The sequence below is a fragment of the Rutilus rutilus genome (genome assembly GCF_951802725.1).
Source record: "Rutilus rutilus genome assembly, chromosome: 4".
Taxonomy (NCBI): Eukaryota; Metazoa; Chordata; class Actinopteri; order Cypriniformes; family Leuciscidae; genus Rutilus; species Rutilus rutilus.
In genome coordinates this window covers 36019288-36031640 of record NC_140212.1, presented here as the reverse complement: position 1 = coordinate 36031640, position 12353 = coordinate 36019288, and the positions used below count along the sequence as shown (strand labels likewise).

Sequence of the window (12353 nt, the reverse complement as noted above, 5' to 3'; positions counted from 1 at the left end):
CCAGATTTGCCAATCCCTGCCTTAAAACACTTAAAACAAGCACAAAAAAAAACAAACATTCATTCATACAATAATAATGATTCATAATTTTTTTTTTAAATATGGTTTGTTGAAGATGCTATTAGATATATTAGCTGTTTCACTGCATTTACATAGTTTTGATCAGTAGGTGTCCCCTTCGAATGGAGATTCACTAGATGTTGGATGTTCAATAGACATAATTTACTGTAGAAGGATTGGTTCATTAAAAATATTCAGCTTTCTGCTGAAGTGTTTCATTCTGATTTTAAATAAGGAGAAACTAGAGGATTTTATAGTCCTGTTCCCGCAGGATTCTGTCCCGCTCCTGCAAAAAATAAAATGTTACCTTCTTTCTGTCCCAACTCCAACATTCATGTTTTGTCCTGCTCCCATCTGTAAAAGTAAAAATATACTTTTTTCAGTACGTTCATGAATTGGTTTAAAGTTACGTTTGGTTGCACAACCTACAAATCCCAGCATTAACGCTCTCAATAAATTGTTATTAAAGGATCTATATCCACAGACCACTGTTAATTCTATCAGAAAAGCAAGCATAGGCTACTGCATGCATGATTTGTCATGGCAGAAAGCATGCAGAGTGCTCCCTTTATAATCACAAAAGCTGTCACTCATTTTAGTTTATCACAAAGGTCCATTATAATCAATGAAGCCATCTACACTGCATAATGAATCATTTACATAAGAGTCTACATCGAGTCTGTTATAATGAGAGGATTCAAGAGCATGCAGAACTCAGCACCGAAAAAAAAACTCGTTTTGACCAGTGAGTGGATTCAAACTTAAAGGACAAGTTCGGTATTTTACACTTAAAGCCCTGTTTACAGATCGTTTCTGATGAAATAGAACGGTTAAGATTAAAATTTGGACACATGCTGCTGTCCCGAGAATTTTAGGTTTATTTCGCTTTCCCCCCCACCTACAGAATGGCTGCATAGGTGCACTCGAACATATCCTTCCTAAAACGCATTAAACTTTCGTTTACAAAGAGATGAAACTCACCGAGTGGTCAGGGGTGTTCACTGATATGCTCATACAAAAATCGCTGCAAAATATGCTTTCCAACAGGTGTTTTACCATTCGTTGTAAAACTGTGGATCTATTTTTCCAAAGTCTTACACCCGTAGATTCTTCCGTTGAGAGCTTGAATAATAGACACTCCAGCCCAGTTGGTGGCGATAATGCACCTTTGCCAATTGCAAGCAAACCACTGGTATTTCATTGAATACACAGAAGAAGCAGAAGAAGAAGCGGCGGCGGAGTAATGCCGTACCTCACACAGCTCTTTCATTTACTAGTCAATGGAGTTGGACAAAAACTACGATAAAACCTGTTGGAAAGCATCTTTTGCAGCGATTTTTGTGTGAGCATATCAGTGAACACCCCTGACCACTCGGTGAGTTTCACGTCTTTGTAAACGAAAGTTAAATGTGTTAAATGCGTTTTTAGGAAGGATTGGGGGGGAACGCGAAAGAAACCTAAAATTCTCGGGACAGCAGCATGTGTCCAAATTTTCATCTTAACCGTTCTATTTCATCACAAACGATCTGTAAACAGGGCTTTAAGTGTAAAATACCGAACTTGTCCTTTAAACATCCCTGGCCGTTTTGTTCAAGAAATCAATGTTTCGTTCAAGTGAAAACATTTGAAACTCTCCAGAGCACAAACACAGATATGCAATGGATCGATTGCCAAATATTTTTCACCAATATGCTATTGTTACGGAGAAAACGTCTCAGGCTATGACTGTTAACATGATTCCCTTTAGAGGGAACTCCACGCTGCCTCTGACATCGATGCTATGGGGAACGCCTCAGTGTGACTGCGTCTGAAGCATATGAAGCCTATGGAACTATTCCAATTCTGATCGGCACAACGTCACCCCATGACAAGTGAGGGCATACTGCGGAAGCTATAGGGTATACCAGGAACAAAGTATTGTTAGCTTCTAAATTGGTTGAATCCACTCACAGGCATGCAGGAAGTATGGCAGGGTGACGCAGTGTCTTGTTCCTATCTCAGGAAACCATGGTTACAATTGTGACTTGAGTCGTTTCCTTTCCAGTGAGCAGTATGCGTCTGATGTGAACAATATGGGAAATGAAATTACTCACTGCTCCATACTGACAAATGCCTGTCCTAGTGTGAAGCTCTTCAGGCGACCCTGGTATATAGTCCAGTTCCAGAATATAGAATCTTATAACAGTGATGACCAAACTAACTGCATCACTGATAAGGCCAGGAGGAGACAGTAGGGCATCCAGGAGAAACAATTTATCTTTCTCTTTTATTCCAGAAAGATTTTAAAAAAGTTGTCTTTCTCCCATGGCACAGGCCGTCTCCTTGGTGTCCCAGAGAGACAGGTCTGTGGCCCAACGCAGCTCTGTCATTAGCAGTGGTGGAAAGAGTACTGAAAAATCTTACTTAAGTAAAAGAATTGCTACTTCAGAAATTATTTACTTAAGTACAAGTAGAAGTACTGAAAAATTATATGACTCCAGTAAGAGTAAGTACAAGTAGAAGTACTAATAAAATAATATGACACAAGTAAGAGTAAACTTTACTACGTTATAAAGTAGTTCAGTATTATTTTTCTATTTTTACCCAAAATGAGTCGATGTGAGCATCATTGAGTGCTAAACACTCTAATTGAATGTCTGTTTCATTCATACTGGAAGCCAGAAGGCCCCCTCATGAATAAAGTCCATCAGTGAGACTCGCAGAGCCATACATTTTACAAAGCTCCTGGAAATCCCTTAATGGACAAATGCATTAGATATCGTTACAGCTGATGAGCACATGAGCTTCCAAAACTGCGAACTTAAAAATTGGAATATGAGTATAGCTCACTTACATTCACTAAAATAGATAGTGAATGTAAGCAGTCTGCCAAACGTTAGTGATACTACGTTAGTTTGAACGCCCCGCCACGAGCTGGACTGGAAGTTTTCATTGGTTTTGCACCTGAGTCAGACCTGTCAGTTATGCACAGGGGTCTACCACAGTAAATGTGCCCGTCAAATGCCAACTTGCCCTGTTGCTCCATCAGCACCTTTACCTTTATTGTACTTTTTACTTTTGTTGAAAAATAAATGTAGCGAAGTTGAATTCATCTCAAGTAAAATAAAAGAACACAATTTATTACACTCAAAAAACCGCTTGTCCAGCATGCTTTTATAATGCGCCTCCTGCTTCTTGGCCTGCCAATCACAGTTTAAATTGGCCACAGAAAAAGTGGCAACCTCCACCAGCTCCTCGTAAGCAGGGGATAGAGGTGGCGGATCATCTAAATCCAGAGGTGGGAGTAAGTCACACATGTGCAAGTCACAAGTAAGTCTCAAGTCTTAACCTTCGAGTCTCAAGCAAGTCCAAGTCAATTTTGTGAAAAGCAAGTCAAGTCAAGTCACTGCTTTATGTCAAGCAAGTCAAGTCAAGTCGTAGCTTGGGTCACAAGTCACTGGCAAGTCATACAAACGTTTGATGATTTCACTGAATTTATATATTAAAATAAGTTAAAACTACAGAAGTTGTGGACTATGGTTTTATTTGCTTTTTTTTTTAAATATGCATTTCCACATACAGCTGAGTGGTTACTACAATAAAAATATAAAAAAATAAAAAATAAATACAATTTCAAACTACATAGCCTAAAATGTAAATGTAACTGAAATTAGGCCAACATTAAAGCATGAAAAAATAAATATGCCTCAAACATTGCAGAAGACCATTAAAAGGTATTAAACAATTCACAATTCAAGTATAATTGTTCCTATGCCACCAAATGGCATTCTTCAAACTGGCATCCCCTTTATATAAGTTATGTATTTTTAATTATGAAGTTAAAACCACCAATAGGTGGCGCCAAATCACTGTCTTAATGTACGAGTCATAGAAGCATTCATTCAACTGATTTGTTCAAAACGGCAGATTCGGTCTGGAACTAAGCAACTAGGTCACTGAATCACAAATACGCATAACTCTTTCTGTGGCTTGTTTGGAACTATTGTCATTGGAGAAATAGAGCAAAAACAGAGAATATTTGGAATATTATGTCTAAAATGTCACATCACAATATTCACTCTTTGTTTTATAAAATCATTATCACATTTGCAATCGCGCCAATATTCTGGAAATATATTTTTTTAATATCATATGTTATAATTATAAAAATAACTCATACTAGGGCAATTTTTCCACCACATTTTGAATTTTGGGTGCATATTAATTCTGCTGGCATTTTGCCCCCAACCCTCTGATAACATCTTACCCTGCTTTAAGAGAAACATAAAACACAACAAAACATTAACAGTTTTCTATGTTGTTTTTCGTCATTGGAAAGAACGACATATTTGGCTTTAAAGCATGATTGGAAAAAAATTTGGCAAATGTTATTCAAAACATATGCCATCATTAATTATCATTTGAATATTGACAACATTAAGCTACATTTGAAAACATAATTGTGTATAAAGAGGCATGCTGTTTTGACCAATATTCTCTCTAGATTTAAAGATAGTGAAATTAACTATAACAAACAGGTTAAACAAGGCATAGCTTAGGCTACTTTTAGAATTAATTTTACTTGGTGAATGAAGTTCGACTGTTCGAGGTTGTGATGGTCGTCCGATATCCCTTGCCTGTTATTATGCGTACAGCAAATCTTCTTGTATGAATATGGTCAATTTCTAGTGTTTATATCCAAAAAGAAACGATGCTGGGAGATGTTTTTGTATTTGCCGCGCTCACCGCGATGTATGTTTTTTCTGGGCTTGTGCAGTGTCACGCAATTGCGCAGAATCTGATGACTGGCGTCAATGGTTCCGTTGCTTTCATTTTGTTCATCAATTGATGTTGCGATGATTTATATATCGTACGTATTTATGTATTTGTGATTCGTTTGTTCTATGTTATGATCTATTTGTCCTCTAGGGGGCGAGTATGTTGTGTGTCTTTGTTTTATTAGGGACTGATTGCCGGCACCTGTGGATCCTGTATGTTTGGCCAAATCTGTGCGGCGGGCGGGGTGTTCGGCGGCGGTTCTGTGCTCTCTTGTTGTGTCTTACCCCGGTTTTTCTATCGTTATGTCTATATAATTTTGGCAATAAATCCCCTATTGTACGAGCTGAGTTGTCTATGTCCTCTCTTGTGTTATGGCTGCGGTCGTAACAATATACAAATGTATATCAAGTAATTCTTGAGTCATACAGTTCAAGTCAAGTCAAGTCTTGAGTCATTGGATCTCAAGTCAAAGTCAAGTCGAGTCATTTTCTTAATTTAGTCAAGCAAGTCTCAAGTCCTTAAATTTGCGACTCGAGTCAAGTCGTGACTCGAGTCCCCCATCTCTGTCTAAATCCCCTGCCTTGATGCTCACGATATTCACCTCTCACTCGGGACAGAAGAAGCTGCAAAGTGGGCTCCTGGTTCCCGAGGTGAAAGCACCAATCAGGATTGGGATAGTTGCACACGTGTCACACTGAGGCTTTCCCCATAGTGTTTGAGTTCCCTCAAAAGGGAACTGACACTAGACCAGAATGTATTAGCAGGTTTAACTCTAAATGCAATCAGAAGCAGCAGCAGACAAGAGAAGCCTAAGCCTTTCACAATACTCTGCCTATGCTTGTGCCAGTAAATCATTTTCATTTTAATTTAGTTGTTTTTTTTGCTTTGTCTCTCACAACACCCCCCCCCCCCACACACACACACACACACACACACACACACACACATACACATACACACACCCGCACACACACACACGTGTCTTACTGCCCAAACCCACACTCACCAATCAAATCTTGTCTCATGCAACACTCTGTTGTATCAGTTCCTGCAGGAGTGAAGGTCATTAGAATACAAGAGCTTGTTAGTCATCATTTTATAAACACACTGTCACAGTTGAAACAAATACGAAGAGACATTTGTGAGATGTTATTTGAAGAATAAAACATTCTTAAAAAGAGTTGTTTATTATATCTCAGCTGGTTTTAAATGACAGCTGGCTTTCCTAGAAGATCTTGCTCTCATTCATTCTTTGTGTTGTTGTTCTTGTTTCTGCAGTGTGAATAGAGATTATCAGATTGAAGACCTGCAGCAGGATTCTCACCAACCAGTAAATAATGAACTACAGAAAGTCAAAGACCTACACAAAATCACCATGAAGAACAAGTATGAGACCTTATTCGAGGGAATCAAACTTGAAGAGAATCAAACCCTCCTGAACAGGATCTACACACAGCTGTACATCATAGAGGGAGAGTTTGAAGAAGTGAACAAAGAACATGAGGTTTTACAGATGGAGAAAACACCCAGATTAAAGAACTCGCATAACACTCAAATCTTCTGCAATGACATTTTTAAATCCTTACCTGAACCAGTATGTGATGAGAAGGACAAAATAAAGGTTGTTCTTACTAAAGGCATTGCTGGAATTGGAAAAACCGTCTCAGTGCAGAAGTTTGTTTTGGACTGGGCAGAGGGAAAAGCCAATCAGGATGTAGATTTCATGTTTGTGCTTCCATTTCGAGATCTGAACTTGATTCGAGATGATCAATACAGTCTTCACAATCTTCTGGTGGACTTTCATCCTGAACTTAAAGATCTGGACTCAAAGATTTATGAGGAGTGTAAAGTTGTGTTCATTTTTGATGGACTTGATGAAAACAGAATGACACTGATATTTTCAGACAGTGAGAAAGTTACTGATGTTACTAAGGCTTCCTCAGTGAGTCTGTTGATGTCAAACCTCATGAAAGGAGATCTGCTTCCCTCTGCTCTCATCTGGATCACCTCTAGACCAGCAGCAGCCAATCAGATCCCCTCCAAATATATCAACCGTCTGACTGAAATTCAGGGATTCAATGAGCTTCAGAAGGAGGAATATTTCAAGAAGAGAATCAGTGATGAGCATCAAGCCACCAGAATCATTGCACACATTAAAAAAGCAAGAAGCCTCCACATCATGTGCCACATACCAGTCTTCTGCTGGATCTCATCCACTGTGCTTCAGAAGCTCCTGAAAGAAGATCTGAGTGAAGAAATCCCTAAAACTCTGACTGAAATGTACATCCACTTCTTGCTCATTCAGATCAACAAGAAGACTCAGAAGTATGAACAAAGAGATCCTGAGAAACTCCTGCAGTCAAACAGAGAAGTGATTATAAAACTTGCTGAACTGGCTTTCAAACAATTGATGAAGGGCAATGTCATGTTTTATGAGGAAGACCTGAGAGAGAGCGGTATAGACGTCACTGATGCCTCAGTGTATTCTGGGATTTGCACTGAGATCTTTAAGGAGGAATCTGCAATTCATCAGAGGAAAGTCTACTGCTTCATACACCTGAGTGTTCAGGAGTTTCTCTCTGCATTCTATGTGTTTTACTGCCATCTGTTGAAGAACATGGAGCCACTGGAGTTGTTTCTGAATGACAAACATGAGAAGTACAGATCTACGAAAAACATGTTTGCACTACTATCATCGGCAGTCGATAAAACCCTTCAGACTGAAAATGGACACTTGGATCTTTTTCTGCGGTTCCTGCTGGGTGTCTCACTGGAGTCAAATCAGAAACTCTTAAAGGATCTACTGACACACACAGAGACCAGCTCAGAGAGCATTAGAGAAACCACACAGTACATTAAAGATGAAATCAAAGGAAGTTATGGTCTCTCAGCTGACAGATCCATCAATCTGTTCCTTTGTCTGCTGGAAGTGAATGATCAGACTCTGTACAGAGAGATTCAGGAATTTGTGAAATCAGGCACACACTCAGAAAATAAACTTTCTCCTGCTCACTGCTCAGCAATAGCCTACATGCTTCAGATGTTAGAAGAGGTGCTGGATGAGTTTGACCTCATGAAATACAACACATCAGATGAGGGTAGATGGAGACTCATACCAGCAGTGATGAACTGCAGAAAAGCTCTGTGAGTATTCATTCATGGCATCACAAAATAAACATATTTCTATTTAGTTGTGATTCAAACTAATTAATCTATAGAACAATAACCCTATATTTATTAATAGAATACAAGTGTGGAAATAATTGCATTTATCCTATTTGTATTGAAGCGGAAAGGATATAAACAGTTGAAGCACATTAAAGAGTAGACCGTAGAAGCACAGCCATGTGGAAACTGTTTATAATCTCAGAGTCAGAATATAAAGCACACAATTTTACTTAGTATTACTTAGTACATTTGTTTCCCAACCCTGTTTCTGGAGGCACACCAGTGTAATTTGAGTCTAAATGCAACAGTGATGAGAATGACAAGTCTCCAGCTGTTCTGCATCACATACTTTCAGCTCACCTCCATATTCGGACTCTATCTAATGTATTGGGTTACTTTTGGTTAGGGTTTTCAGACAGCTAATGTATCAATCATTAGTGTTTGTAGAGCTTCATGTCAAACAGTGTATTAGCTTTGGCAGTTTTTTGTATCCTGGCCCTGGGGACCCACATACTGCGGGGGGGGGGGGGGGGGTGGCCAATTCTGTTCCTGGAGATATACGTCCATTCAAAGTTCAGGTCTAACCCTGATTAAACACAACTAAAGCCAAATATTAAGATCTTCAGTAGTAGTGTGTTTGAACTCTGCAGGTGGGTCGATTTTCAGGACAGGATTTGGTACGTTGTTTAGCTCCAACCCCCTGAAGATCTTGGTTAGCTTGTTCATGTGTGCAGGAAAGTGGATCTTGAGGGTCAGAAATCCCAGCTCTGCACTAAAATAGCTGCTTTTCCACTGTCGAACTATGACAAACAACTAGCCTGACTGGGACAAAAGCCTTGGACCGAGGCCAAAATAAGCTGCGTTTCCAGTGTTGGGCCAGTAGCCATAGAGCAACGTCACACAACCCCTCCATTTCACCAGCTCTAGCATATCTGACAAAAAAAAATTAGATAGATTGCTAAATGAACATGATGGTTGGTATTTTATTAAAGATAAGACTCCAGCATAGATATTTGACCAATGATTTATAATAAAAATGCTGCAGTAACAGTCATTTATTATTTTGTCAGGAGTGCACATCAATCATGCTGAAAAAGGAGAACACACACATACTTTCACTACAAAGGGGCTTTCACACCTGTGGAACCTTTTCATAGTCCCAATAACTAATGGCAGAAATATCCACTTTTTGGTGTATTTGCATTGAAGGAACTGGGAACTATTTTAGTTTTAGGAACGCTTTTTGAGGGAACTAAACTAGTTCCATCTTCAGAGTATGGTCTAACCCAGCATAATATGAACTAACAGTGACGCAAATGTATGTAAGTACTCCATGAACATGGAAATCAACGATAGATGGACCGAGGCCAAAATCCAGGCACTTCGCAACCTTCATGCAAAGGAGGAAATCCAGCATGAATTTGAAGGGACTAAGCGAAACATGATTATGTATTTCTGCTCAGCTAGCAACATTGGATGTCAATTAGATGGTAAACACTATAATACTTTTTTGTATCCCATCTACTTTCTTCGTTTAACAGTTATATCTAATACTGTGCAAGATAGGACTGTTAAAAAGATTGTAAATGAATGAAGACAGAGAATAAGCACTGTGTGCTCATGCTGCATTCAAGCCATGCTGTATTACCGTAGTCTCAAGATGACAACACATGATGGTATATTTGGAGCTGTTCACATCCTCGAACTGGGAATTATGAATTTATATGGCACCACTATCAACGCTTTAATGAATCTGCAGAGGTTAGGTGGTAAAGAAGTCACGTGGTACAAGTAGGAGCTCTCAGACAATTCCCATCTTACAAGCTCAAAGCTCATGAACTCTACGAGGATGTGAACGCTTTGTACTAGTTGAAATCACGTAATTGCGATAATTTCGACATGGCGTGAATGCACCTTTAGGCTCTGGCTAAGCTGTTCTCAGTGCTATCAAAATAAAGTCTGCCGTGCTGTCAAAATTAAAGGCCCGCACAACAACCAGAGTGGCAGGAAGTAAGTGATAGCTAATGTCATTTCAAAGTTCCAACTGACGGTGCAAATGCAACCAGGAAAATGGTTCTAGGGGAACATTTTGTTCTCTGGGGACTGCCCTGGTGGATAGTTCCTATAACTAAGTTACTATAACTACTCTGTGTGAAAGCCACTATAGGCACAGGGAAGAGACAGACGAAACATGAAACATCCTCCCTACCTGGGTCTCTGTATTGAAAACTGGAAGGCTTGTGTTCTAGTACATAAATCGAAATAGTCCAATTTTACACACAGTATGATCAGCAACACAGTCAATTAATCACTACTGCTGGGTGACAAGAACTCATGAAGCGAACGTCCAGACAGTTTAAATATGCTTTGTGGGAACACCACCACCACTCCACCTCTGATGTGGATGCAGCCTTCAAATTGAGAAGCGCCTAAAATATGCAGTTCTATGGACCCCCAGGACCAGGACTGAAAGCTTTGTGATCATTAAAAGCACAAAACATTGAAAACATTTTAACATCCCTCTCCTCCTCATTGTTATCCTCTGTAATAGGCTTGTTGGATGTGGTCTCTCTGATCAGTGCTGTGAAAGTTTGTCTTCAGCTCTACAATCATCAAATACCTATTTGAGAGAGCTGGACCTGAGTAACAATGACATCCAAGATTCAGGAGTGAAGCTGCTCTCAGTTGGACTGATAAGTTCACACTGTCAACTGAACATACTAAGGTTTAACCTTCACATTCACTATTAGACATGCACAACCTATGAGCAGTCAATGTATTACTGGCTGATAATTAGGAATATTTTTATTATTATATGTCAATAATGGAGTTATTTTACTGTATTGTAACTGCTCTGGTGTATTTGCATGCTCACTACTTAAATATTATAGAAATTTTCAGGTGGCTTCAAGCGTTTCTGCAACGTGTGACCTATATAGTTAAATGTGTGGCATATTATGTTGTAGCAAATCTATTCTGTGTGGAAAACAGTATCCCTTATAAATCAGATATAAACTGTTATGAACGCTTGGTTATGAATGCTTAGTTGCTATGGATACAAAGGTTCAAATACAATAGGATTGATGGCTTATTGATAGTATAAGACATTTAACAAGGAAGGTATGTAAATATTTAATGACATATGTCAATTAATTCTGACATTTTAATTACCAAATCCTTTATTTTGTTCAGACTGGCAGGTTGTCGATTGACTGCTCAGTGCTGTGAAAGTTTGTCTTCAGCTCTACAATCATCAAACTCTCCTCTGAGCGAGTTGGACCTGAGTAACAATGACCTGCAGGATTCTGGAGTGAAGCTGCTCTCTACTGGACTGAAGAGTTCATACTGTCAACTGAACATACTGAGGTGTGACTTTCACTTCACTATATACTCAAATATGTGTATGAATAGGTGTTTTGTAGTGATCAAATTTTATTTTAAATCAGCAGCATCTGATAACTGACAAATGGACTATTTGTAAGAAAATAAAAGAGTGTTTTATTTAACCCTTATGCATCGATTAAAAAAAAAGTTACACATAGGTTCATAGTGGGCAAAAATGTCCATGTCCAAAAACTGTCAAAATATTATAGATTTATATTTTCTTCCACTTTAACTGACGTCATTTTATTTAACCAACATCGTTCTAATCAAAATTACCAAACATTCATTCATTTTCAGAATTGCAACCCTTTAAATGCTGGTTTGTTTACATAATGCCACAGATGTTTTTTTTAAATAGTAATAGTAATTATTTTCATTTTACTAAATGCTAAGCAGATTTTCTTTCTTTGATTATTATAGTCTTGGATATGTCAATGATTAACAACAATATTAATTTGTATGCATTCATATTTTTTTGTGCAATGTGAGACAAAAAAGAAAAAACTACCACTCAGTTCAATAAAGGACAAAAATGTCCTTGTCAAAATAGTGTCGTTAATAGTTCTTTTTCACTTTCACTGACTTAAGATTTTTTTTACCAGGATCAGTTAACACATTTTTAACACATTAAACACCGTTTTCTTTACACAATACCAGCGTTGTTTTTTATAAAAATATTTATAAAATAATTTTCCATATACTAAATATTACAGCCTTGAATATGTTTAACAACAACATTCATTTTAATGCATTCATATTTTTTATGCAAAAATACAAGATCACTTTGATCAAGAACAAGATTTATTGTTCAAAACTCAAGAACATCCAGAACAGAAATAATAGGCATATGCACAAGTGAGCGAGAGGGAATTCACTCACAGCAGGAGCTGCAGTATGTGATTGTGTGGACTTTGCCAGGTCCATGGAGGGGAACAGGAACAGGGGGGAACAGTTTAGCCGGCAGCTAGGGCAAAACAGACAGT

At 38.4% G+C, this 12353-nt stretch overlaps 2 protein-coding genes across 8 annotated transcripts in view; both read left to right on the top strand.

The window, feature by feature from the left end:
• The window catches only part of LOC311289760 (uncharacterized protein), a 208198-nt gene that overhangs the window by 121542 nt on the left and 74303 nt on the right, over positions 1-12353 (top strand). The window lies entirely within an intron of this gene.
• The window catches only part of LOC311289755 (protein NLRC3-like), a 48185-nt gene that overhangs the window by 28074 nt on the left and 7758 nt on the right, over positions 1-12353 (top strand). For all 7 annotated transcript variants that reach the window (XM_084408003.1, XM_084407999.1, XM_084408000.1 and 4 more), the window contains 3 exons: positions 6097-7962; positions 10538-10711; positions 11179-11352. In XM_084408003.1, coding sequence (XP_084264129.1) covers positions 6194-7962; positions 10538-10711; positions 11179-11352 — 2117 coding nt within the window. In that variant the 5' untranslated portion in view covers positions 6097-6193. The remainder of the gene's footprint in view (positions 1-6096; positions 7963-10537; positions 10712-11178; positions 11353-12353) is intronic.